This window comes from Rousettus aegyptiacus, unplaced genomic scaffold, assembly GCF_014176215.1.
Source record: "Rousettus aegyptiacus isolate mRouAeg1 unplaced genomic scaffold, mRouAeg1.p scaffold_m13_p_2, whole genome shotgun sequence".
NCBI classification, from domain to species: domain Eukaryota; kingdom Metazoa; phylum Chordata; class Mammalia; order Chiroptera; family Pteropodidae; genus Rousettus; species Rousettus aegyptiacus.
The window spans coordinates 163,570,283-163,597,927 of NW_023416295.1; the positions used below are offsets into that span (position 1 = coordinate 163,570,283).

The 27,645-nt window shown below is 39.9% G+C and overlaps 1 protein-coding gene across 4 annotated transcripts; it reads right to left on the reverse strand.

Annotated features, from left to right (window-relative positions):
* Positions 1-318: 318 nt before the first annotated feature.
* On the reverse strand, positions 319-26,584 carry GLT8D2 (glycosyltransferase 8 domain containing 2). Of its 4 annotated transcripts, XM_036237373.1 has the most exons (11): positions 26,062-26,584; positions 25,531-25,650; positions 17,518-17,567; positions 15,310-15,402; positions 12,033-12,204; positions 8,498-8,615; positions 7,777-7,861; positions 7,045-7,157; positions 4,626-4,792; positions 3,688-3,800; positions 319-590 (listed from the first exon to the last, which is right to left on the reverse strand). In XM_036237373.1, exons 3-11 carry the CDS (start codon positions 17,534-17,536, stop codon positions 418-420), a joined length of 1,053 nt encoding a protein of 350 aa, XP_036093266.1. In that variant the 5' UTR covers positions 17,537-17,567; positions 25,531-25,650; positions 26,062-26,584; the 3' UTR covers positions 319-417. The 4 variants fall into 4 exon arrangements, with proteins under 4 accessions (XP_036093266.1, XP_015982493.1, XP_036093267.1 ...); XM_016127007.2 differs by lacking the exon at positions 25,531-25,650; XM_036237374.1 differs by lacking the exons at positions 25,531-25,650; positions 26,062-26,584 and adding an exon at positions 23,870-25,508.
* Positions 26,585-27,645: the final 1,061 nt, after the last annotated feature.

Genomic DNA, 27,645 nt, shown 5'->3' on the forward strand with positions numbered 1-27,645 from the left:
ATTTTTTCAAACATTCTGGTTTTAAATGTAATACAAAAGACAAGATTGACAATGACATGTGAAAAATACATTTAGAAATTTAAAAAACTTTTAGATGCAAACTGTCAGTGAGTTAAGCAACTTGCTGAAACGCAGATGAGTTTCCAGCAATGTATTTTACTCGTATAATCTGGATTTCCATAATTACTACTTACACCTAAGGAAGTAAAAATCGATACTTGCATGATCCAAGTATTATTTGTCCACAGGTTTTTTTTTTTTATATTGTGGATCATATGATATATTCATATTAATATATGAATATCTTACCACAATAAGTGTATCAAAGATACCGGTCATAAAGAACGATGTTCTAGTGGGCTACAAATGGACAATTCCACACTTTCACACAGGAAATATGTAACACGTCAAGTCGCATCAGCTGCTGTGGTGACTGAGCTGAAATATCCCCGCCGGGTCGGGAACGAACCAGCTTTCCCACAGGTCGTTGTGCACGCTGGGGAAGTCCCAGGGCTTGTGTCTTCCGTTCCAGTGGAGCAGTTTCGCCTCTTGCAGAAAATGCTCCGAGTATCTGGTATCGGGATTCCAGCCTTCATTGTGTTTAGAGAAAGATAATAGGCGTGTTAGAAAATAAAATTTCCACATTAAATATTGAATACAGGTTCATTATTTCAAAAGTTAAACAAATCGGAGGGTACACAATGAAGACTCTACCACGTACTATAAATATCCAAAATAACCACTGTTAAGAGTTTCTCATGAAACCCTTTCGGTAATGTTCTATCTGTGCACCAGTCTGGATGTAAATATGTACATGTATATGTTATATATGTGTGTGTGTGTATACAAACACATTTTTTAATTTATTTATAACTTGCCTTTTTAAATTACCATCTTAGGAAACTTTCCACACTAGCACATATGGATTTACTGAATTATTTTTAATGACTACATAGAATGAATATATAATTATTTAGCAGGTTCCTTATTAAGGACATTTAGGCTGATTCTGTCCCTTGACTAGCATAAACAATGCTAAATGAACAGTCTTCTATGCATGTCTTGTACATGTATACAAATATATCTGTAAGATAAAATCTTGTAAGTGGAATTGCTAGATTGAAGGATGTGTGCCTTTTTGATAGATTGCCAAATCGTCCCCAGAAGAATTTATACATTTCCCTCCCACCTAGAGCTTATAGGAGTAGTTGTTTTTCTACGTTTTCCCTCAATATGGCAACATTTTCCTTTAAGTGGTCTTATTTTTACCACGTAAAATAACTAAGATTAAGAGCTACTTTTTAACAAACAGCTATCTTCATTTGAATATTATTCTCCTCATAAGAAATCACTTAGAGACTATATTTACCCTAATATTGCCATTGCTCAGAATATTTGTAGAATATCTCTTCCAAAAGTACATTAAGATCTTGTGAATGTAAATCTTTTTTTAAGATATCCTGTATAGTGTTAAATTTTCTTTCTAAGAAAAGGAATTTTATATTTTTAAAAAACCGAAAGTCCACTGAGTAAAGAGAGGGAGAATACCTGGAATTACATTATTCTAGTTTAACATATGATGTAAGAAAAAGTCCTGTCTTATATTATTCATAAACATAGCTATGAAGGCAGTTGCAGAAGAGCTTGGTGTTGCAGGCAATAGTGGCCTAATTGAAAAAATAATCAACTTCCAAAGAATCTACAAAAGCAATGCTCACTGGGAAGAGGCCCCTTCATGTGAGAAGTTGTCACACAGTAGGACAGCATCTCTCAGCTCCATGACTGAAGGACTCTGTAGGGACTTGTGATTTTGCTTTTAGCTAAATATGTTTCATAACTTTTTAAAATCTTCAGCCTCCCTGCTGAGGCTCAAGCTTAATATCCATTAGTGTTAACATTGCTTTCTGCTTTCAGAACACTCTAAAACTGAGTCATTTTTCAAATGATCACTGTGTAGATTTATTTTGCAAACCGTCTCTGATTCCAAAACTGTGAGCACAGAATAGGTTCTGTTCTACAAAGAAAAAAGACTTCTTTCCTTTGGGAAGATCCTGCCCCTTCCTACTTGTCGATAAGTTAGATTGTTTCATAAAATGTAATTCTGAGTGTCTATTCCAAGGTCATGAAATAATCTAACCTTATCGATCTAAGCTCTGCATAGTTTTTCTTACACAATACTTCTTAAAGACATTCTCCTTCGATGGGATTTTCTGCACATGCATTACATGGACGTGTTGATATTTGGCTTAACAGTTAACTCAACATTATTATAAATCAGACAGAACAATAGTGTCCTTAACATCCCTTTGTCACTCTTAACTTGCATACAGATGCTCAGGAAAATCAGCAAAGATTCTGGTAATGAGACAGAAGCAAATCTATAAAGAATCGAGAAGAGACAAGAACCCAGCTTCCACCATCTTTTCTGTCCTTTCTCTTAGAGAGTAAGGGACATACCACCTTGCAGGATTATTCTCAGGATTAGAAATAATGTTCACCTTTATCACCGGAACCTAGCTCAGTTCTTGTCAGTGCAGTAAGCACCTGGTAAAAATAAATCCATTGTCTCCAATTCTAAAATAATCCTCAAATGTCTGGAAAAAAAAGATTTGTAATAACTTCTTTGGAAGCAAAACCTAGATCCCATTCAGCATTCAGGGTATTGTAGAACATAAGTACATGTACCACATTACCTTTTCTTAAATTCAAAAGCTTTCTGAATTTATAAACAGGTCTGGCCAGTGGTTTTGGCTAATGGGTTGTGGCCATCTGTCTGAATGAATGTAAAAGTCTTCTGTACCTAGCTCAGTTCTAAGCAATTTACCAATATTAGGTAATCTATTCTTTCCAAAAAAAAAAAAAAAACTATAAGGTTCTCTAAGCTTCATTTTACAAATGAAGAAACTAAGGCGCAGAGAGTTTGAGTAACTTGCCCAAAATCATAGGTAGTAGCAGAGTTGGAATTTCAATCCATACCCTAGAGCCTACACTCCTGTAGTGAAGAGTGAATAAGAGCCTGTTAGGGGACTCATACATAGCACACAGCATCAGTAAACAACTTTTTTAAAGATAAATTGACAGCTGTCTAAATGCATCATAAGCCATTATTCTAATTCATTTGGTTTTGTCCACTGTAGGCTACTATAAAAGTTCAAGAAAGGTATGTGAAAAAGTTTTGATGGTGAAAGTTCTAAATGGTTAATGCTTATCTGGCACACACTATGTGCTAAGCGTGAGTCTAACTGCTGTCAGTGAATTCTTAGGAACACAACTCTAGGGTAGTTGATTTTTATCAGTTGCATTTGCAGAATCTGAGCAATGAGAGCTAATGGATCCAAGGTCATCTCCAAGGTCACCTGGAGCAGTGGTCCCCAACCTTTTTGGCACCAGGGACCAGTGCTCCTATGATCATTTTAATGCCTGAGGATCTGAGGTGGAGCTGAGGCGGTGATGCTGGTGCTGGGGAGCGGCTGCAAATACAGATGAAGCTTTGCTCTCTCAACTGCCGCTCACCTCCTGGTTCCTAACAGGCCATGAACCAACTAGGTACTCCCCAGCCTGGGGGTTGGGGACCCCTGACCTGGGAGATTTAAATTGAGGAAGCTGATGCGAGAGCACACTTTCCCCACCTGGGTGCTCACTGGGTCTGTAAAATGCACTCTTCCGTTGTTTTTCCGAAGTACTCACCCAGGTGCCTTATGTGCCACAGGGGGTTGATCGTGGAGTATTTCCCGTGAAACACAATCAGCATCGGGGACGTGGCCACACCTCCACCCAGGGAGCTGCTGTAGAGATTTTCCCTAAGAAGAGGGATCAAAGAGCTAATGACATTTGGTCTGGAGCCCCACAGATTCACATCAAGTAGAATCCAATCATTTTAAAGGATGCGAGACAGTCTCTCACTATATATGATAAGACTATGGCTTTTTATTTTGAAAATTGCCAAACCTATACAAAATTATAAAAAGAATCCCATGAACTTCCATGTCCTTTACCCAGATTCACAGTGTTAATACTTCGCCATTTGAATCTCCCTAGGCTTTTTTTGTGGCAAACGTAGAAGATCAAATTCTGATCCTACATTATTTAGAATAACTATTCACAAATCGAAGGTTATGACGGTATTAAAATACTCAGAAAAGGAGGAAAGAGAATACAATGATATGATCATTGTGGCGTTATAGTTTTATTTTCTTTATTTAAAACTTCAGTAATAAAAAATGACAAGTTTTTAAAACTTGGACCCTGAAAATCAAAGTTGACTTGATAAAATAATCGTTAAAAGATATCTATATAAGAAGGAGGAAATTGACTAAGATAAATGATTTTCAGTGGAAAAGGTTCACTAGGATTCTGGAAGAACTCTAAAAGTCATACTGTTAGACAATTTATTAGAAAAATGTTTGTATAATAAGGGATTCCACAGGATCTCACTTCTTCCGGCATGTCATTCGAGAATAAATTTTCACCCACTATCCCTTTTCTTTCTCAACTGTGCCTTTGTGAGGAAGTAGAATCTAAGATGTATGTGAAACATTTCTAACCCCTGAGCTAGGCATGGAAAATTAATTGAATAACTTTGTTCCCAAGCATGGGAAAAAAACAGTAGCAAAGTCTGCACATACTCCACGTTTTTTTGCATCCATTTCTCCAATTGCTTGGTGATGCGCTGGTGCTTCCATTCCGTCATGTTGGCGACAATCACACCAGGATTGAAAGAACAAGTGCTGGGGCTTATGCCCAGGTCCTTTATGGTCTTCTTGCGGTAGTCCAGATAGCCCATGTATGTATTCTGTCAAGGAACAGGATAAGCATGCTTTTGACCAACAAATCTTTTGTTTCTGAAAAATGATCTTTTTCTTAAAACCATTGTGCAGTGTCTCTGGGTCCCCCCGCCCAGAGTCCTTTGCTGGCTTCTTCTTGTTTTCCCAACTTCTAAAAGCTGAGTGCCCCTAGTCTCATTTCTAGCACCTCTTTCTTTCTCTAGCACAGACGCTCTAGACAGCCTCACTCGTCTCATGGCTCTAAATACTATCTGTGTGGACGGGCCTGACCTCTCTGGATTTCCCACTCCTGCTCCATCTGCCCATTCAGTGTCTCCCTCTGGATGCTTACTAAGGCAGCCCCACTTCCATCCAAAAAGTGCTCCCGATCCTATCCCAAACGTGCTTTCCAACAACCTGCCCCACCTCAGTTAGTGGCGTCTCTGTTCTTCTAGTTACTTAGGCGAAGAAAACCCAGAGCCCTTAGGTCGTCCTTGACTCCTCTTACTCACTTTGCATACAATTCTGTCAGCAAATCTATTGGGCCCATCTTCCAAAAACACATCCAGAAGCCAAACCGCTTCCCACTACCACTCACTGGATTTCCGCCAGCTCCCATGTCCCTGCTTCCACCCCTTTCGGCCCCACTCCGTCTCCGTATGATTCATCTGCTCAAAGCCTCACCAGTGGCTTCCCATCTCACTCAGAGTGAAAGCCAGAGTTCCTAAAGCAGCCTGCCCTGCCCTCCTATCCACTACCCCTCTGACTAACGTTATTCTTTCCCTTGATCCCTCGGCCACTGACGTTCCCCTAATATGCCAGACACGATGCTGCCTCAGGACCTTTGCACTTGCTGCCACCTCTTCTTGGAATGTTTTTCCCCTGCTTAGGTGGCTCCCTTCATTCTTTCAGGTATGATCTCAGCAACACCATCTCAGCGGAGCCATCCACGATCACCCTATTTAAAATACAGCCCCAACTCCACCCTGATCCTCTGTTAACTATTTTACCTATCTTCCCTCTAGAATGTAAGCTGCAGAAAGGCAGGACTTTTAGCTTTGCTTACTGTATTACTAGTACCTAAAGCAGTGCCAGGCACATAGCAAGCACTCAGTACGTAGCTGAATGAATGCAACATGAGGCAAGACATACTGTTTCGCCCACGTGGGCTGCCACAATCCACCTCAGTGGGATGCTCGAATATGAGAGGGAAGTAACAGAAATACTCGGGTGTTTTCAAGAACTTTAAGTGCACGCGATCGACTAATTAATTCTCACAATGACTCTCCCTCTATTTGACAAACAAGGGAGAAAACAGTTAAGTAACTTGCCCAGGGTCACAAAGCTACTATGTAATGGAGCCCAGATCCTCACAAAGGTGGGTCTGGCCCCCGAGCCTAGCCTTAAAATTAAAATTATTTTTATTTTTATTTAATTTTTTTACAGTAGAAAAGAAAAGCTTTATCAGAAAGGAAAGAACACTTCCATATGTGGAAGTAGGTCTGAGCAAGAGAAGTGAGGCTCAAAAGTCCAATTAAAATGATTTTTTAAATTAAAATTAAATTTAAAATTATTTTCTGGAACTTTTTTTTGAAGAACATCATTTGATTCTATCCCCTCCCCCCCCTTTAATCCCACCCAACACACACACCTCCACCCCTGACCCATGGATGTTGCCATTTCCCTTTAGGAGTTGGATTTCTGAGGGGGGCGGGATCTGGCGCACCCACCAGGGGTGTGAACCCAAGACCTTCTGCTTGCAAAGGAGACATGCTAACCACTACACTATGGGGCCACGTCCCAGCATTTGATTCTTAATGGCACCTTGCATTTTAAAGTCATTCTTCTGGTTCAACTTCCCTCACTTCCACCAGGGTAAATAGCTTGAACAAAATCAAGATTTTCCTCGCCGACAGGGGGAAAAAAAAAAATTGATGGTCAAAACTCTGAAAATAGAACCTGATCCCATCCGTCATTTCTGGCGCATGTAGTCCACGCGGGACACGCTGACATCATGTGATTTCATCACAGCTCATATAAATCACAACAGAGATATTGATTGATATATCTGATATACGACAGGTGTCAGATGAGGAAAGTGGGACTCGCCAGGGTTAAGTAACTTGCCCAGAGTCGCTCAGAGATGGAGCTGGGGTGTGACCTCCCCCAGCAGTCCAGACGGGCTGGCTCTCCAGGTGTAGCTTACCTGTATTTTCCGTTGTGAGAGAAGAAAGGGTGAGCGCGGCAGGGTAAGAGTAGGAACCGGAAACAGCGGGCTCACCTGCAGCCCCACGAGTCTGTTTGTGTCCAGAGATGAGGGCAAATCGCAGTCATCTGAAAACGCGGCCGCATGGCCCAAGGCCAAGGTGGTGTCATACAGTTCTTGGATATCACCTGAATTTAGAAACGTCAGGAGTTAAAATACTATAGCATTTGTTTTAGGGATGGACAGAGCCTTAGAGCTTTAACTCATCTTCATTTTGCTTTAGCAGAGAAATATCTGACCCCTGATTTTGTGTGGCTTGGCAATCTGATTAATAAAAATATATCATATCAATTTAAAAAGGCACTTGAAAAGAAGCTCTGATCACCCTTTGTCAAATTTCTTTATTTCTGTTGCTATGTAGGTACCATAGCAATGCTTATCTTTTTTGCATGCGGGAACGAGATAAGCTTACGTTTGAACACCAAAACTTAACTCACTTCTAAGAATGTCATCAGTGAGACTACCTTCCTACATTTTAGGGGTGCAGAGAAGGTACAGGCTACTAAGCTTTTATCGCAGACTTTGACAGTCAGAGAGTGGCTCTCAGAAAGATAGCCGGACTGTCCAGGGAAGTGAGTATCAACCCCTGTTTTCAAAATATTCCCGAATTTACAACAATACTATACTCCCAACTTGAACAAGCGGTCACAATCACTGGGCAGCTAGCTACTTGGAAAATGAAGAGAGAAAGTCATTCTACTTATCAGCTGCTCCTTTTCCAAGTGGTCTCGCCATCGGTGAGTATACCTTGCACAATTACGTCATCGTCCAAATAGATGACTTTCTCATGTTGGTGGATAAGCAGAGGGAGATAAAATCGAACAAAGTTCAGCTGTTAAAAAAACAAAAGGAGCAATGTTGGGGAAGAGGCATGCAGCTCAGAGTCTTCCAGGGGTGCTGGAGAGTTGGCTTTGACCGTGGCCTTGGCTCAGCTCCAGGTTCGATGCAGAATAAAACAGGGGCTGCCAGGCTGCCTCACCTGAGCTTCTGGTGCCCAGCTTATCTGGGCTGATATCAGTGCTGGCAGATCTGTGCTTCTCCTAGATTTAAACTCCCCAGCTTCTCAGACTGTCGCCAGCTTCATCTCTGAATTGTTGCGGTGGGCATCACAGAAGCTTCCTCCTCAATCTTTTAGGCCACAAATTGCCTGTTTTTCTCTACACTCAGTAATTTGACTACTGTTAACTAAATCAGCCACACACACACACACACACACACACACACACACACACAGGCATCATCCCCAACAATAGGCTCAACTTCTTAATAACTTCATTATGTTTATGTAAACCATTTTAAATCCTTTCTGGAACCGGTGGCTTATAAATTACACATCAGCAGAGTTTGGTGGAGACCTAACAACTGTGAGGCCTCAAAAATATTCCGTCTGGACTCCAGTGGCTAATGCTCCATACTGAACAAGGTCTCACCACGGACTGTCCCCAGCACATGCACGGTTCCTACTCACGGGCTGGAGTAATTCGGGCCTCGACGAATCCGCTCTGATCTTCCCTTTGAGGACCATCGGGTTGAATTCCACAACTTTAAAGTTTATTTCTCTCAGTTTAGAATGTTCAATCCATTTGCTAAAGGAATAGGGGGAAAAAAACCTTTAGCACACACCTCCCACCTTTCCTCAATTTGCTTATTGCCTTAGAATCAATCTCTTGCCTCCTTAGACAGTTAAAAGTGTGTGCAATCTTAGTAGAGGTTAGTCTATAAATCCTTTCGAGTCTTTCCCCATCTGGCCTGGCTTTAAATCTTTTAAAAAAAAAAATTTATTCACATAACTCTGTCTGCAGAGGAAATGAAACAAAATAGTAATAGCCAAATATCTTCCCAGATCTACATAATCTCCACAGGAAACTGGAAGAACAAGAAGTGTTCCTTCTTTCTGATGAAGCGGCATCTGCGGTTGCTGGCACCATCTTTGCCACGTGCTAACAGCTCCGCAATGTGACGAAGCAGTCCTCTACAGGGACGAGAGTCACTTTTACTCTGCTGTTTTGGCTCCGGAGACAATTTGAATTGACCGTTGCCTCTTCGTCTCTGTCTCTCAATCTTCCCCATCGGTCCTCACCCTCCGCCCTCGCCCCTTACATTTTCTCAGTCTTACAGAACTTCTTCTCTCTTTTATCCAATTCATAAGATACTTAGTAGACATAATCTCAAAATAAAATTTCCAGTGACTAAAGCCACACATGGTAGCATTTGTTGCCGATTAAAAATCAACAAAAGAATTAAATCTTCCCAATGAAATGTAGATCTGCAAAATTTGAGCCATAAAAATAAGCCATTTACATGATGTTACATGTCAGTTATATCTCAATGAAGCTGGGGGAGGGGGCGAGAGAGTCATGTCAATAAGAAAAGGAGACAACTCAGCTGACAAATTGGCAAGAGACTCGAATGTGCACATCCAAACAGTCACACAATGTGCGAAAAAAGCGCTCAACCTCATCGGAGATAAAGGAACCTCAAATAAAAACCACAGCAAGATACTGCTGGACACTCATCAGAGCGGCAAAACTAAAAAGACTGACTGTCAAGTGTCAGTGTGACAGTTGTCATATGGGAAGGTTTACTTCGCGATGATTCACTAAGCTGTACAGGGGATTTACACAATTTTCCGTTTTTGTGTTATACTTCAATGAAAAGAGTTTTTGAAAATATTTTAAAACAAGGGGTGGTAGACAGGATCCAAGAACTGGGAGTCATTCTCTGCTCAAATGTCATTAGTCCCGAAGCTCATGCCTTTTGGCCAAAGTGCAAACCTTTACTCGGAACATACTACACAGGCCATTCTTATGGGTTTGGTTATCTGATTTTTATATCCACAGATAATTAAAGGACTATTAACAGCAGGCTAAGTGAACAATCTACAACAACAAATGGTAAGAAGAATGAGAAATTAGACATAAAAATGAAAACCATACACAAGCCCTCAAATCCTACAGCAGACGAGGACCACTGAGATTAGGAGCAAATGTTTTCCCAATCTCAGGATCTCCTAATGGTGCTATAACCCCCAAATATAATTATAAAAGCCATACATGAGTCCATTTTCCTTATGAATGATGGAAATAGTACTTGAAATGCCTTGAACTTTCCCTCATCACTGCTTTCCCTAATTCTTCCAGCCTCCCCAGAGATAGTCACTGTGAACAGCTGGAGAGATCTTCCCAGGTCTTTTTCTTTACAGAAACACATATGCGTCCGTGTACACATTTGGGAATTTTGGTTTTCATTGCTACAGAATGAATCTTTGTGTCCCTCCAATTCCCAAATTCCTATGTTGAAAGATTATCCTCAATGTGATGGTGTTTGGGGTGGGGCCTTTAGGAGGTGATTAGGTCATGAGGGTGGAGCCTTTCATGAATGAGAGTCACCTCCTTATAAGGAGGCCCCAGAGAGCTCCCTTCCCCCTTCTGTCTTGCGAGGACATGGCGGGAAGGGAGTCCTCCATGAATCAGAAAGAAGGCCCTTACTAGACACGGAATCTGCTGGCACCTAGAACTTGGGCTTCTCAGCCTCCGGAACTGTGAGAAAGAAAACTATTGTTTATAAGCCACCCAGTCTGTGGCATCCTGTTGTAACAGATGGAACGGATTAAGACATTCATAAAATGGATCACACTGTAAGAGGTATACTGCAACTTGCATTTTCCACTTAACAATCTGCCTTGGGAAACTTCTATGTCAGTGCACACAGATGGCCGTCTTTCTTTTTTAATATTTGGATCGTATTCCATAGTTCATTTAAATATTCTTCCATTGATGAACATTTAAGTATTTAGCAATTTTTTTTTTTTTACTATTTCACATAATGCTGAAATTAATGTTGTTGTACATATACTTTGGTACTATGTAGAATTTCTGCAGCAGATTCCTAGCAGCGGAAATGGTTTGGAGAGTCAAACTACATATGCATGTAACACTTCAACAGATACTGCCCTCTCAAAATGCTTTACCAGTTTACAGAGTGTCCATTGTATAAACAAGGAATAAGCATGTCTATTTTCCTGCACTAGATATTCTTGCCCTATTTCATTTTTACCATCCTGATGAGTGAAAAGTTATATGTCATCGCTGTTTTAAACGGCATTTCCCTATTAGTAATAGGTAACATTTTTTCATGTTTATTTGATTGTATTTTTTCTTCTGTGAATTGTCTGTCTGTGTTCTATAGTCATGCATCCACTAGATGCTTATATGTTTAAAATTTTTGTATGAATTCTTTACACATTTGGGATACAATCCTCTGTCTATAATACATGTTGAAAACCTAATTTACTGTGTGATTAATTTCACTTTTCATAGTGTTTTTCATCATTTAAAAGTATGTAAATGTTATAGGGTCAAATCTGTCAGTTTTTTCCTTATGATTCTGGGCCTCAGAGAGTCAGTATCCATACCAAAATTACACAATTATCTTACATTTTTATAATACATTTAAAATTTAATTTTCTGTTTATTCCTTCTAAATCCAGTTCCCATTTATTTTGTAGTGTAGTGCATGATAGGAAAGAGGTCACTTTGCAGTTCAAAATTATACTTGGTGATGATTCTGAGCCATATTGAAATAGTTATATTAATATTCTCTCAAGTTAAGAAAGCAGAGGAAAGAAAAACCATTTTATAAAGAAAGACTTTTACATAAACTACTTAAGGATTGAAGTTCTTTAAGTTCGGTTCAATTCAGTACAATTCAGTTCTGCAGAATGACGCATTGCCCTACCCGATCAATGAGACTTTGCTGAAAATTCCTTAGCTAGGTGACACATTTGTCAGGTCGTCCCCTCATTAAGCCGAATGACATATCTCAAAACAAAGAAGAAGAAGAGGAAGAAGAAGAAGACGAGGAAGAAGAAGGAGAAGGAGAAGGAGGAGGAGAAGGAGGAGGAGGAGGAAGAAGAGGAAGAAGAGGAAGGGAATCCATTTAAGGAAAGACAAGGGAAGTCAAAGGAAAGTAGAAAACTCCAAAGTCTACTGTACACCAATTACCGTATTCGAGAGAGTGTGTTCCGGAGCCCGACTACGTAGAACAAAATGTTGGCGTCTGTGTTGCTGTAGATGCTGTTGATGGCAGCCATGGCGGCCCCCATTCTCCCCGCTGCTGCACAAATCACCACAGGGATCTCCCCTTCCAGTTCCTCAGGCGTCTCAGAGTCATCCTCTGGAAACATCAAAATCAGTGTCTTGGAACATAAAGGAATTTCACAGCAGAGCCGGTTTAACTTGCCTCCCACACTGCTAGGGGAAGATGGTGTAAAAGAGACTGCTGATTGTTCTCCAAAACCCAGTCTCTCCTTCCTCCCTTAGTAATAAAACATGGGAGTTTAAGCTGGCACATAGCTAGCTGCTATGAATAGTTTTTCCATACTCCTTTCTGACCTGTAGGATGTTAGTGCAAGTAATGTGTGCAACTACTGGGTTTGATTTTATGAAGAATTTGCTTACTCATCTACAAGCCCGATCCCATCTGATCTTGGAAGCTAAGCAGGGTCGGACCTGGTTAGTACTTGGATGGAAGGCCACTTAGGAAGACCAGGTGCTGTAGGCTTAAAAAATAAAAAAATAAAGGATTGGAAGCTGACAAGGTGCTTGCAATCTGTGAGGTCAACCAAGGGTTGCCTCACCTAACGAATAAAAATAAATAAAGTAAAATAGAATTTGCTTGCTCTGCCCTTTTCCTTTCTCCCTTCCCCTTGGCTGGAATGTTGATGTGATGCCAGGAATAAGAGCAACCATCTTGGATCACGAGAGGGAAGCTACCCGCTGAAGGCACCAAAACCATGAGGAAGAAGGAATCTTGCTCTGGATGACTGTGGAACTGACACATTAGACTTCCACTTGAGAGAGAAAATAAATGTTTATTTTGCTTAAGTCACTACTATTTTGGAGCTCTCTTACAGAAACCAATTAAATAGCCTGACACATAAACACAGTTGAAAAATACGCAAAGAACTGAAAAAGCCTCATGTAATTCAACAATTCTTCGACTCCTCAACTTTTCTCTGAATTGGAATATTTACCTCACCTATGCTGCTATAAAATATACTGCTTGTGACTTTCCTGCCCTTATCTACTCTCTAGTCAAGTGTTTCAAAAGTTGACAGAAAGAGAAAAAGAGGTAAATGAAAAGCATGACTAATGTACAAAATCAATAATTGATCATTCTTTTGAGCCTTGGCTATCACATACAATACTGATGATACATATATGTATTATTTTAAAACCAAAATGAAATCATATCTTCCATAGTCTTCTCTCTCTCTCTCTTCAAAATAGTTTTATTGAGGCATAATTTAGATACTGGTATAGACTGAATCGTCTATAACCCCTAAAATTTATATGCTGAAGCCCCAACTCCTAATACCTCTGAATGTAAGTTTTTAGATATAGCGCCTTTAAAGAGGCAATTAAGTTGAAAGGGGGCCATTATAGAGGGAGGGGGCCTTCATCCAATATGACTGGTGTCCACATGAGCAGAAGAAGAAATACCCGGGACACAGGCACAGAGAAAAGGTCATGTGAGGGCACAACAAGAAGGCAGCCATCTGCAAGCCACGCAGAGAGGCCCCAGGGGAAGCCAACTTCGTTGGCACCTTGACCTAGGATTTCCAGAGCTATGAGAAAATAAACATGTTGTTTAAGCCACCCAGTCCGTGGTTCTCTGTTATGGCAGCTCTAACAAACTAATACAGGTTTATTTGTATTTACTTACTGTAGGTGTACAGTCAATGATTTTTTTTTTGGTAAATTTGAGTTGTGCAACCATAACCACAGTCCAAATTTAGAACATTTCCATCACCCCAAAAAAGTTCCCCTGAGGCAGTCTACAGTCAACCCACGCCCCCTCTTAGCACAAGACAACTACCAATCTGCTTTCCGTCTCCATAGATTTGCCTTTTCTAGAAAGTTTGTATAAACGGAAACACTTTTGGGTCTGGCTTCCTTCATTTGGCTTCCAGTTTGGGGCACCTGTGAATAATGCCCTATAAACATTTGCATGCACATCTTTGTGCGGAAATCATTTTTCCCCAGATGCTCCTAGACTATTTAGACCAGATTATATATGTTTTTAATTGTTTTATGAATTTTTATATTAAGAAAAAGTCAGCTCTGTGAGAGTGTGGGGACATGGTTTTGTTCATGGTTGTGTGTCCAGTGCCTTAGCAACTGGCTTTTAAAAAAGTATGGAATGAATGTGTGTAAAGCACCAAATTATTACCTGTATTTGTCTTTGGCTGATACAGCTATAGGTAATGTTTTTTTCTTTTCTGTATTTTCCATAAATGAGTGCATTTGCTTGACTAATATAAAAAGCAAATCAATCAAAAATATAATAAATATGCTACCAGTGCTTCTTAATTTGTGTGGGTTGACTTTGTGTGTTTTTCAGTTAGGAAGGTGCCAGTTCACAATTCACCCCTGAGGAGAGGAACTGTTCTCCTCGGTAGCTGGAAGAGGATACAGGGTCGATGCAGGATCTTTTCATATGTTGACAATTATGAGGCTGTTCGTGCACTGATGAGAATGAACCAGCAGGGAGAAGAAAGAGATGGCAACTTTCATAAGCAAAATTATTGAGAGACTCCAAAAGGATAGATGAAGAGCAGGCCACTCAAAGTGCGGTCCAAGAACCAACAGTATTGGCATCAACTGAGTGCTTACAGGAAATGCAGAGTCTCAGGTCCCACCCTAAGTTTACTGATCCAAAGCCTCTCCAGGTGTTTTAACAAGCCCTCCATGTGATCCTTATACGTGCTAAAGTTTGAAGAACACAAATAGTCTAGAACACAGCTGAAAAGTTGGCCTTGGGTGGATATTCTTCAAGCAGGTCTTTGGGAGGCTTATTTCTGAACCTAGCTACTGAAAGGACTCAGAGGAACATATTTAAACCAAGTTTCCAGGTATCTCGATGGATTTCATGCCAGCTTACCTCTTTCATTCTTTTTTAAAATGCATTTTTAATTGTGGTAAAATACATTTAACACGAAACTTGCCATCTAAACCATTTTTAAGTGCACAGTTCAGTGGTATTAAATACTTCCACGCTGTTATACAATCATCACCACCACCCATCCCCAGAACTCTTTTCATCTTATAAAACTGACCGTCTGTATCCATTAAACATTAACTTCCCATTTCCCTTCCTCCCAGCCCCTGGCAACCATTATACTTTCCATCTCTATGATTTTGATTATCTAAGTACCTCATGTAAGTGGAATCACACAATATTTGTCTTTTTGTGACTGGTTTATTACATTTAGCATACCTGCTTCATTCTTGAGCACAGTCCCCTTATGCACTTTCTTATACAGAATCCCACAGAGGGTCACAATCAGAAGGAAGAGCAACACCTGATTAACTGAAACAGAAACAGAAACACGTTCAGGTTTAATGTATCAAGCTGAAATTGTGGAAAAGTTTAGAACAGCCATGTGAGCAGATGCATTCCCTGACATACCCTGGAGAGGTGGTCTGGGATCTTTCTTTAAGCAGATGGTATGTGGGGTAAGAAGTTAACTTGGGATACTGTTGATGCTCAAGCATACACACATGTAGTTTAAAGAGGATCCAATCCAGGGCTAAATCCAGGCAGTCTGATGGCAGAAGCTACAACCTTATGACTGTATGATGCTGTCTTAACTGTTCATAAATACTTTGCTTTGAATAATAGCCAACATTTATATAACATTTATAATGAGCAAGTACTTATTATGAGTACATGTTCTTAGCCATCAGAACCCAGCTAAGATCTTCTCGGTTCATTCAACCACTGGCCAAGGATGACATACAGAAAATTCTCGCCTTGGTTATGAGATTGAAAGACCTGTTTACTTCTTCCAGTTTTAAGCCTCCAGGAGCAATGTCCTCAAACAGCAACACCTGTTCCTGGGATCTATTGAGAAGTGGAGTGGTGTAAGGGCAGTGCTTTTGTAAACATAGAGCACATACCACTGGTTATGCCAGAGATGACTTAGGAGGTTTGCATTTGTAGCATAAGGAACATTAAATCTTAGTGTGAGAAATCAGTCCTAATTTCATATGCAGGCAGGCAACAGAAGCTACTCAGAATTGAATAACATTCTAATTGTATATAGTTGTACAATCACATTCTTTTTATGATTGGAGATAATTATTGTTCTATTTACAGTAAGGATATAAACTTCCTATTACAAAGTAAACTTATAATTTTTTAAAAATGAGTAAATTTAAAGAAAATAGTCATTCATTGAACAGAGGGAACATAGGTGATGAAAAATTGAGAAAGGGGGTGCACAATTGCCTGCAGTTTGGAAAACATTGGTAGAAGGAGAAAGGGCTGGGATTTGAAGCCAGATTCAAATCTCATTTCTACTACTTCCTAACTGTGTGGCCTTGGACAGGTTACTTAACTTCTCTGAGGCTCAGTTTCTCATCTGCTAAATGAGGATTGTAATAATAATTATTACTTCACAGTTGTATTTTGAGGCTCAATAACGATTTTATAATTGTTGTGTATTATTATTTATTGTTTTTGTGCATCAAGATATTTAACATTTATAGGCCTCATACCAATCTATTTTCTGGCCTCTAGGCTTTTTTTCTTTATATTTGTAAAATTTATAAAATGAAGGAGTTAGATAGTCTCTAAGGATGACTTCCAGAACTGCACTCTGAGGCCCAATGATTCCATCTTACTGACTGACACACCGCTCCTCTCTGCCTCTGGTTTATCAAATTCCGTCAGAGACAACCAGATCCTAGACTCAGTTTAAAACTAAGCTATAGAGAAGCAGAAGATAAGGGACAAAGTTGTTTAGTTTATCAATACCTCTGATTAACAGTCACCTGCCACAGCCAGTTTGGGGAAGTGGCGCACAGTGACTACTGTCTGCCCCTTTCAACCATGGCTCTTACTGCTGATAGAGATAAAAAAATTTTTTTTTATTAGTATAAGTATGTCCCATGCAATACTCGGGATATCCTTATATTAAAAAAATTATTCATAGTTTATCTGAAATTCAAATCTAACCTGGATAGCTTGTCTTTTCATCTGCTACATCTGGCAACTCCACCCTGAGGGTATCAGTAACACAATCAGGTTACCATGTTTCCCCCAGATTCACAAATTTCTCTATCTAAAATCAGGGTCAAATCAGGGTTTTGATGGGGTCTGATAAAATTTGAAGTGAGTCTTTAAGAACAAGAATACAAAATTACAAATGCCAAATTAGACAGGAACATGAATATTTATTTACAATGAAAAAATAATCTTTGCAAGTTTTATAGAAACATATGACCCCTCTCATGATAAGTCAACCTCTGTCCAAAATACTTAACTACTTTCCATGTGAATCATCCTGAAATAATGATGCCAAAAACTGCTTGTGGGAAAACTATGAAATTCAAAGCATATTTCAAAAGAAAAAAAAGCCAAGACCCAGCATCACAACAGCCCTCCAAAATATCTCTTTTCAATCATTAATTGTAATCTTACTTTTTCGTAACAAAGCCATGTGTGTTCACGTAGATTAAAAAAACTGTGACCTGTGGATTAAAAAATAAAATTTTGTTTAAAAGGAAATCGACCCAAAAGTCATCATAAAATTATTAAGGACTATGTCTTTGTCAGACATGTGGTGAATTGTGCAATTATTCTTTACTGTTCTGAATCTAGAATTTTTGCAACTGAATACTTCTTGAATGGGTAGCTTGCTTCTTCAAATTAACATCTCAATTTGAACCACACAAAGGGCCCCCAAGACAAAATCTTCGTTTTTAAGTTTTTTAACCTTCTCCAAAAGACCCGTGCCAGCCTCTAGGTTAACAGCTCAGATGGTGCTAACCAAAAGTGTCACGTGAGTAGGTCACCTTGACCTAAAATATCAACCCCATGCCTTTTACCCTGCTGTCATAATTTCATTATTTTGATAAGGAAGCTTTTATGTCCTCAGGAATCCCTTGTGGTTCCCTTGAGAGGGGCACACCTACACTCAAGTCATTCATTCATTCATTCATTCATTCGTTTATTCATTCAGTGTTCATTAAGATCTTAACAAAAGCCCAGCACCATGGTATGTACCGGGGATGCGCCAATGAACGAATTTGTCCTTGTCCCTATCGTCATGGAGTTTTCAACCCACTGGGGGAAGTAGATATTAAGATGTAACAAATAAAATAGATTATGGTAAGTGCTATGAAGGAAGCAACAGAGGTGCTGAGATACAGATAAACAGAGGTGGGGAGTGTGTCAGGAAGAGAAATCAGGAAAAGCCTCACGGAGGAGGAGACGGCATTTGATCAGAAGGAAGGTTTCTTCAAAGACAGGCTTGAAGGCTTCCAGAGACAGATCTGGGATAAGCTTTGCTGGTTTTGCATTACTGTACACTGTCTAAAGTAATCAAAATACTCACCTTTTTGCAACTCCATATATACCAATGTTGAAAAGCCCTTCTACCTCTATTTTGAAGATTACAGAAAATAAAAAAGGGGCCAGGACACAAAACGAGGGGAGACTTTTCACTTGATATTCTTACAGGACTTATATTGAACTTTATTTAAGAACCAGTATGGCTCTCAGCACTGATCAATTAAAATGGGCACCACCGCTGTCCCACCAGTATATTCTGACTAATAAACAGCAGCCATAGCACCTGCAGAATATTTAATCATACGAACGTACTCTCTGTTGAACCAAATAAACAAATACTTCAATACAGGAAATTCTAAATACAGACACACACAATGCATGTTCTGATAAACAACCAGGAGTTGATGACAGAACATCAACCCTTCTCATAATCTACAGACCAACAACTTTTTACTTTTTACATGAGCTCTTGGCTTGCATGAGACAAACCCAGGGCAAATTCCAGAGGACTAGCAACTAACTATAATCCAGGAACAACTTCTTTTAACAGACAAGGCCAATTGCTTTTTCAGTGAATAAAGAATTAGCTTTATGAGAACTATTTTTCTGTCAAGACATTTGATACATGTTGATATGGTAATTTCTTCATGGTGTCCTAGCTTTCTGTAAATATCCTATCTGTAAATATATGTAAATATCCTATGAACTTCCATAAGTAGAAACGGTGCTCTACCCAGGGAAACCACAAATGCTGTATAATAAATATTCAGTACACTTGCTTTAAAAAAAAAATAGCTTTCCTACCTATGACACATGTAATTTATTAAAGACATATTATCAGGCCAGCTTCAAAATTTGACTTTTTGATTTTTAAATGTTTAAATATGTATATACAATAGAATTTGTTTATTTGGTTGTATCGCTCTATAAATTTTAACACATACATAAATTATTGTAATAATCACAACTAATGAGATAGAGAACTATTCCAACACTCCCAAAGAATGCCCTTGGGCTGCCCTTTTGCAGGCAGACTCTAGTCTCTGGCCACAACCGATCGGTTTGCTGTCCCTTGTTTTGCAGTTTACAGAATGTCATATAAATGGATTTACACAGTATGTAAACTTTTGAGACCCTCTTCCTTCACTTACTATGATGCATTTGGTATTTATACTTGCTGTTGAGTATATCAATAATTTCTTCTTTTCTATTGCTGAATAGAATTCCATTGCATGGATATATACAGTTTATTTATCCACTTACTCACTAAAGGATGTCTGAGTTGTTTCCAGTGTTTTGTGATTATGAATAAAGCTTCCATAAACACTTGTTTATGGATTTTTATGTGATTCTAAGTTTTCACCTTTACCACAATATCTTCAAGTGAGATTGCTGGGTCATTTGATAGATGTGTGTTTAATTTTACAAGAAACTGCTCATCTGTTTTCCTGAGCGGCTGGATCATTCTACATTCTTACCAGCAATATAAGAGAATTCCGGTTGCTCAGCATTCTTGCTAGCACTTAGCATTCTCAGTAATTTTAATTTTTGCTGTTCTAATAGATATATGTCACTCTGGCTTTAATTTGCACTTCCATAATGACTACTGATGTTGAGCATTTTGTATGTGTCTATTTGTCATCTGTATATGGTTGTGATGACTAATTTTATGTGTCAATTTGACTGGGACATGGAGCACCCAAATATTTGGGCAAACATTATCCTGGGTGTTTCTGTGAGAGTGTTTTTGCATGAGATGAACATTGATGCAGAGGACTAAGTAAAGAAATTGTCCTCTCTGATGTGGGTGGGCCCCTACAACTAATTGAATTCTTAATAGAATAAAAACGTTTGGCCTTCCCCTGAGTAAGAGAGATTTTCTTTAGCCTGACTGCTTCTGAACTGGGACATTGCCCTTTTCCTGCCTTCAAACTCAAACTGAAACATATGCAAGTCCTGGGTCTCAAGCCTGCCATATCTTCACACCTGAACTAGAATTACACTATTGGCCTTCCTGAATTTCTTGCTTGCTGATTCCCCCTGCAGATCTTGAGTATTGTCAGCCTCCATAATCACACAAGCCAATTCCTTATAATAAATCTCTTTTACCTACATATACATCTTATTGGTTGTTTCTCTAGGGAGCCTTGACTAATACAGTGTTGAAGTGTCTGTTTAAATCCTTTGACTATTTTTTAATTGAGACATTGATTTCTTTCTTTTTCTGAGTTTTGAGATTCTTTACATATTTTGGATATAATTCTTTGGTCGAGTATATGATTTGCAAGTACTTTCCTCCAGTATGTGGTTTGTCTTTCCATTCTCTTAACAATAAATTTTGCAGAACAAAAGTCTTTCATTGCAATGATGTCAAATTCATCAATTTTTTTTCTTTTATGGCTTATGCATTTGGTGTTGTATCTAAGAATTTTTGGCCTAACCTGAGGTCGTGATGAGCTTCTCCAATATTTTCTTTTGAGAGTTTTGTAATTTTATATTTTACATTTATATTTTGAGTTAATTTTGCATATTGCATGAGGTATAAAGTTCATTTTTTAGCACATAAATATCTAGTTGTTCCAGGATCACATGATGAGAATGTCATTTCCAGTGAGTTATTTTCTTTAATATTTCATTCCAGTTTCAAATCTAGAGGATGAAGTGTTTCCTAAAGAAGGGAGAAAGGGCTCAATACAGGTTTTAGATTTCCTCCTACATTTCCTACAAGGATTATAGATCTGGATAGCCACCAATGTCTAAAAAGTGAGTTACATTATCAAATAGAGATTCGGCAATCTCAAATAGAGATTCAGCAAAGTAGCATCAGGCTTAAGGAGGCAAGAAAAGGGATGATATGTTATGAAAAAGTTTCAACCAAATATTTCCCCAAATTCAAATTCTATCATTTCACAATATTCTGGAGTATTTTATTTGTGCTCTGAAACCCAAGAGAGCTAACAAGCTCTCTGTTCTCGAAACACACCTGTTACAACCCTGTTTCCTGGCATCCCAGTTCATAATTTATCCAGATGAGTATTACAATACCTTATATAGTCATTGGAAGAAGCAATGAGCATTAAGAGAAGCATGGGATAACTGGGCAGGTTTGGCAGAAAAAATAAAGTTAAACCATTAGAAAAGAATTTTAGATTATAAAATTCAATTTAGTCTAGAAATCTAAAATTCAATTTTGTCATATTTATATATTCATTTGCTTCTTTGTGGCATTCTGTCAATCACCCCAGGAGCTGGAAACTGACTTCCTTTACGTTAGAAAAAAGTTAATTCATTATAAATAACAATTTGTCTTAACAACTCAAAGTTTATTTTAAATTAAGTTGATCCTTCTTAATTACGGTCCTTCAAAGAAACTTCTGAATTTGACATTTGACTTGCGGCAGGAGTCAGCCAACAGGGAATAATACCCCTTAGAAATTAGCAACAAGACAGAGACAGCCTGCAGGACAAGACAGGCAGGATGTCACAGTACCCCAGGGATTTTTCATGAACCAAAGTGTTGTGAGAACGTGTTGTGAGAACTTGATCTAGGCAAATTCTTCAACAGGGATTTGATTCAAGTCTTTAATTCACTGTAAACAAGCAGCTACAATGTCCCTTTTATTTTCCTGGGATATAGACTGGATACCCAAAGCTCTGAGTACATCTGCAGTGACCCTTCTCCTCTTCCCCTCTTGTACCCGGGAAAGAATCAAACCCAAACAGCACACTATTTAGGATTCTTCTGAGATTGGTTTCAGGTAGTTTTGAATCCATTTATGATTTTAGATGACATGCATTCGGCTAACTTTTTGAGAGGATATAAGCCTTACCAAATCACTCTGCCTGCGAGCTCCCTGATCCCCCGTTCCTATCCCCATCTCTGTCCTTCCGACACTGTGTTCTCACATGACGGCTGTGCCTCTCTCTTCCACGAGATCGTGAGAGGATTGACGACAGGTACTTCGGCTTACCTACCTCTGTGTGTCTCCACACATGTGTGTGGAATGAATGAGTGAGAGACAGGAGGGAGGAAGATAGGGAAAGAGGCTCTTGTTCTGTTCTTTAATCTGAGGAAGAAAGAGGTCCTTCACGAAGGAAGAAAGCCAGGAGGAGGGGACTGTCAATGGTCTCATTCCAGACTCTTCTTATCAGCCTTTCTACTACCATCACAACGAGGAGCCCCAGAACCATGTTCCCTACGTCTTTGTATGCTTTCCTAGGCTCAGCGACTTATGTTGTGGTTTCCCTGGAATAACAGTCAAGCCTTTAGCATTAAAGAGCCTGTAGGCTTGTTTGCCAGACACAGTAAGAAAAATGGAGCTAGAGAGTCACATGTCGGCCAGTGTTGGACAGAGGGATTTTGGTCTGGACCTGACAAGAGGCCGCTAAGTTTAAAAACAGGCCATTAAAGACCTCACACGGGGAGCTATTTTATCAGATGCCAGAGTTGGGGCTTATGGTCAAATCTGGACAAAATATTTTTAAGACCTGTAAGTGGCTAAGGGTGTTTCCTTTGTGTTGGAAGAAAAAGCAAAAGTGGGAAGGATTTTTCAGAAAAACATTGCAAAAATCAGAGCCCCTAAAAGGTTACATTATATATGCCAACTCTGATCAGTTGGTAGGGTTTTCGGTATTGCTAAATTAGGAAGGAATCTAAAGCCATCGGAAACAAATAAACCAACCTGTTGTGATTAATTAATCCTGTCTGCCATGGGTTCAGGTAGGAAGGAACTGGAAAGGTCCTGGGAATCGGAAGGGAAGTTAAAAGAGGGAGCTCCGAAAAGGTGCTGCTGAATGACTTAAATCTGGCAGCACGTGTACCTGAGTGAAATATCACGCGCTTTGTCATTAGACAGAACTGACTTTGAATTCTGGTTCTACCCCATTTCTTAGCTGTCTAATTTTGAGCAATTTATAAAACCCAATCTGTAAAATGGGACCGTTCTGTAGATTAAATTAAATTAATAATAATAATAATAATAGATAACACAAAACAATTTCTATGTGCCGGGCATGGTCCTAACACCTTTATATATAGTACTTAATTTGGTTCTCACAATAATCCTATAAAGTTATTATCCCCAGCGAAGAAACTAAAGTTCAGAAAGGTTAAGAGACCAGCCAAGAGTGACACAGCTAATGAGCGGCAGAGCCAGTTTTCACACTCAGGAAGTCTGGCTCCGAGTCCACAGTCTTCACTACCTTAATAGCTACTAGCAGCTGGCCACCTTCCATTGCTGACTGTTATCATTATGCATCAAGGAACTGTCATAATCTCTATGATTTAATTTAACTCTGTAAGACATGCACCCTAAAGTTCTCACGTGCACAGAACACATTTACTGGAGCACTTCATCTCATACCCGGCAAGCTACAGAGTTGGGAGCAGGACAAGAGAATGGGTTTACCTAAAGAAAGAGAAAGGATGAAATCGGGATGTAGAAATTTGGCCTGTAATAAAACGCTTTGGTCTTCTTACTTTTTGCTGTGGCAGGAAAGGTTTACTCAAGATCCATCAAAATGTGCAGGTCACAGAGTCAGGTGAGGGAGTCTGCAGCATGCGGAAGGCCCACGCTCTTTCTCCTGTGTGGGAGAGTGGCATTCTTCCACAAAACGGCTTTTGACCAGGTGTCAACAAACTACAGCTCCTAGGCCAAATCCTGCCCATCACTGGCTTTTATAAATAAAGTTTTGTTTGAACATAGCCAGATTTATTCTTTGACATTTGTCTATAGCTGTTTTCACTCTATAATAGATCTGAGTAATTGCAACTGAGACTATACGGCATACAATTTCACTTACTGTCCCTTTGGAGAAAAAGTTTGCTGATCCCTGTTCTTTGCTTTGGCTAGATAGATTTTCTACATATCAATATGGTACATGTGATCCATGTTATATCCTTGACTAGGGAAGCAAGAACAAGATGTCCCCTCGGGTATTCACCAGGAAGATATGAACTAGGATGTCCATAGAAGAACTAAAATGAAAACAGATGTGGCCAGAATAGGATATTGCAGAGTATGCTCTGAGAACTATTATGTGATCAAATGGTTTGGGGGTTAACTGGGAACCACTATGTTAAACAACTTTAAGCAGATTTCTCTACTGCGGGACTTCTCAGGACCTTTAAAATGCCATTATGCCTTGAGATTTCTGAGAAAGCGACATGGTTCACAAAGCTCATTTTCCCCATGAGACTGTCATCTTTAGAACATTTTTTGGCAAATGCTGAACTAAAATAAGTCTTTAGAAAAATGCTCCTTGGAAACTAGAAATGAAAACTATGAGGGCTACAGCTTACTGAGTGAGCATGTCTTTCTCTCTGCAAGGAAAGAGGGAGAACAAAGAAGAAAGAAAAAGAGCCAGAGTGGGGGAAAAAAGCGGAGAGGTATTTGAAGAGGGGAAGGAAGAAAGCAGGCCCAGGACAGGTGATATGTGAGGACAGGAAGAACACAGGGATGACCGGACTATCAGGGGGACCGATGTGTTAAAAGCAGGGCTGCTGCCCCATGCGGGATGTGTGGTCACGTCCATTATCACCATCTTCATCATCAGCACCACCAGAGAAGCTAAGTTTCCCTGAGGCCTCGCTCCTCTGCAGATCCTTTAGACACAGGTCCCTTAATCTCCATTTTACAGATGACAAAACAGAGTCACAAACAAGTTAAAAAACTCCCCCAGAGTCGAAGCTTATAAAGCTTGGAAGTGGCCGTGCAGAGATTCAGCTCTGGGAGTCTGACCCCAGAGCCCACGCTCTCACCACTGGAACGCACAGCTCTGCTTCTAACTGCCTTGCATGGAGGGCTGGAACGTCACTGCATACCACAAAAAGGATACTGTATAGAAATGCAACACCAAAGCGCTTAGAGAAAAAGACAAAACAAACCACCTAATGTCACTGTGGATAGTTATCTGCACAGAGCCAAACAGCTAGAGGACTGATTATTTTTTTCCCTCCACAGCACAACCAGATGTTTCTTCCCCTCTCTCTCTTGTTTACTCTTGTATTAACTATCCCTTCTTAACTTATGTCCTAAGATACTTAACAGGCTATATCAGGCTCATCCAACATATTACACTTGCTCATAAAGTGAACATAAGACTTAAAAAAAAAAATGTTACAAGTCATTTTCAACCCACTCTGATTATGCTCTTGTCCTCTTGGACTCTGTCTTCACAACAAGCCTCATTTAGATTTCCACAGCTGCCAGTTCTTTGGGGAGGAACTGGGGCCCTCTGAACAGCTTCCTGGGACAGATTCTGAAAACATGAATCACAGATCTGTTCAATCTTTCGTGGCTCAGAAACATACCTGCATTAGATGCTAGCTAGCATTTTTCCGCGTCCTTGCTAATCACTGATTTCCATGCTTACAATATGATGCAAATAGTAAGTCACACCATTTGGGATGGGCAGGGATAAGCCTAGGTCTGGAAAAGCAGTTCAAGTTGTGAAAAACTTGCACATTGAGTACCCTGGATTTGCTTTCATTGTGGGGGAAAAAAAAATTCCACTGGAATGCTACAAACATTGGCTGGGGCTCCTGAAAGAAAAGTTTGTGTGGAACAGTCTACCTCTGATCTACTTTCTTCGGTCTAAAGCAAAATAAGAAACTACTGCACAATAAAATGGAAAAGCCGCATGCTGAGCTGCTCGTAAATTTCTGTTTACCTGGTGCGCTTTGGGTTCCTCGTCCAGGAGACCTGCGGGGCAGAGTGTTCAAGTCGTGGTTGGCCTGGGGCTGCTGCCCTTCACGCTGCTGCAGCTGCTTCTAAGATCCCATTGGAAAACCCAAAGGGCCAAAGAGCCCAAGGCCAATATTACGTTTCCAAGAGAGTATTCCTGCCCCCACTCGTACAAGCTTTTGCTTGCGTTGACTTTGGAGCAGCTCGGGTTTCTTCCACCCCTGGGGAAGCAGCTGGGAATGCAGGCGTTGTGCTGGCGGAGTGAGGCGGCGCCTGAAACCACTTCCAGATGTGCTGCGCAGGCCGGCGCGGACGGGCCAGACGTCCTCGGGCATCCCAGGCCAGTAGTCTGCGTGCAAATCGTTTTTGAAAATAGAGCCGCTCTGGAGGAAAAGACGTGTGAAGAAAAGCAAATGCTCGAAGGGTGACTTTCTACCACATGTTGGGTCTGAGGTGACTTTGAAAGAGCAAAAGCGGAAAATAAAGTTCCTACTGTTTTTGAGAATATCTTTATGGACACTAGCTTCTCCGGAAGTCTCCTAGTGGTTAAAACTCTGTTGGCCCCAAATCAAAGCTCAGGTAACAACCACAGTCTCATGCAATGATAGTGACAGAAGTGTCAGGATAGTGTGTTTGTGCCTGAACATGGAAAGGAATCAGGCAAGGAATCTACCCCACCCTGTTCCGTGCTGTTCTGTGCCTCTGCCATTGATTCTCAGAAACCCAGGACACGGTGCCAGCAATTTGCCTGGGATCATGGAACTTACTTCTGCAATGGCCTCTCCCCCTAGCTTCTAAAAGGAAGCGAGAATCCCCCTGCTCACTGCCTCCTTCCTTAGTGGCGGTGTCCAATAGAAAAATAATACAAGCCATATTGTAAATTTAAATTTTCTAGTAGTCACGTTAAGTACAAAGAGGTAAAATTAATTTCAATGATATATTTTATTTAACCCAATATACACAATATAAAATGTTAACCAGACATTTCACATTTTTTTGGTACTACGTCTTTGAAATTTGGCGTGTACTTTACAGTTGCAGCACACCTCAATTTAAACACTAATTTTCATTAGAAACCATTGATATGTATTTAGATTTCAGAAATTGTAGTTTAAAAAGTAGATTCAGATACCCAGGTAGTTCCCCCCATACTTAAAAGTTTGCCGATAATTTCATTGAGTATGTTTTTTCTATTTACCTTAGTTAAAACTAAGTCAAACTTAAAATCCATTTCCTCAGTTGCAGCCCTCAAACAATCCAGCGACTGTGTCATTTTTCTTTGGTGCTGGCTTGACATTATGCTATTCTTCTTCTCTCTTAACTTCCAGTAAGGAAGTACTCTGGTTTCAGCCACAACTCCACTCAATGCTCTTAGCTAGCAGACATGGTTTTGAGACATTTATCTTTGGCTGCATCAACAAAAAAAAATGGATGCCATCGATCCTCGTGGGAAGTCAGAAGGTTCCGTGGCAGCACAGGGTACTTGCTCCACATACTCTTGTTCCAGTCCGCACTGTACCCACAGGAGCAAAAATGACTACATTCCCCACCACGGGGCTTGCCACTGCCC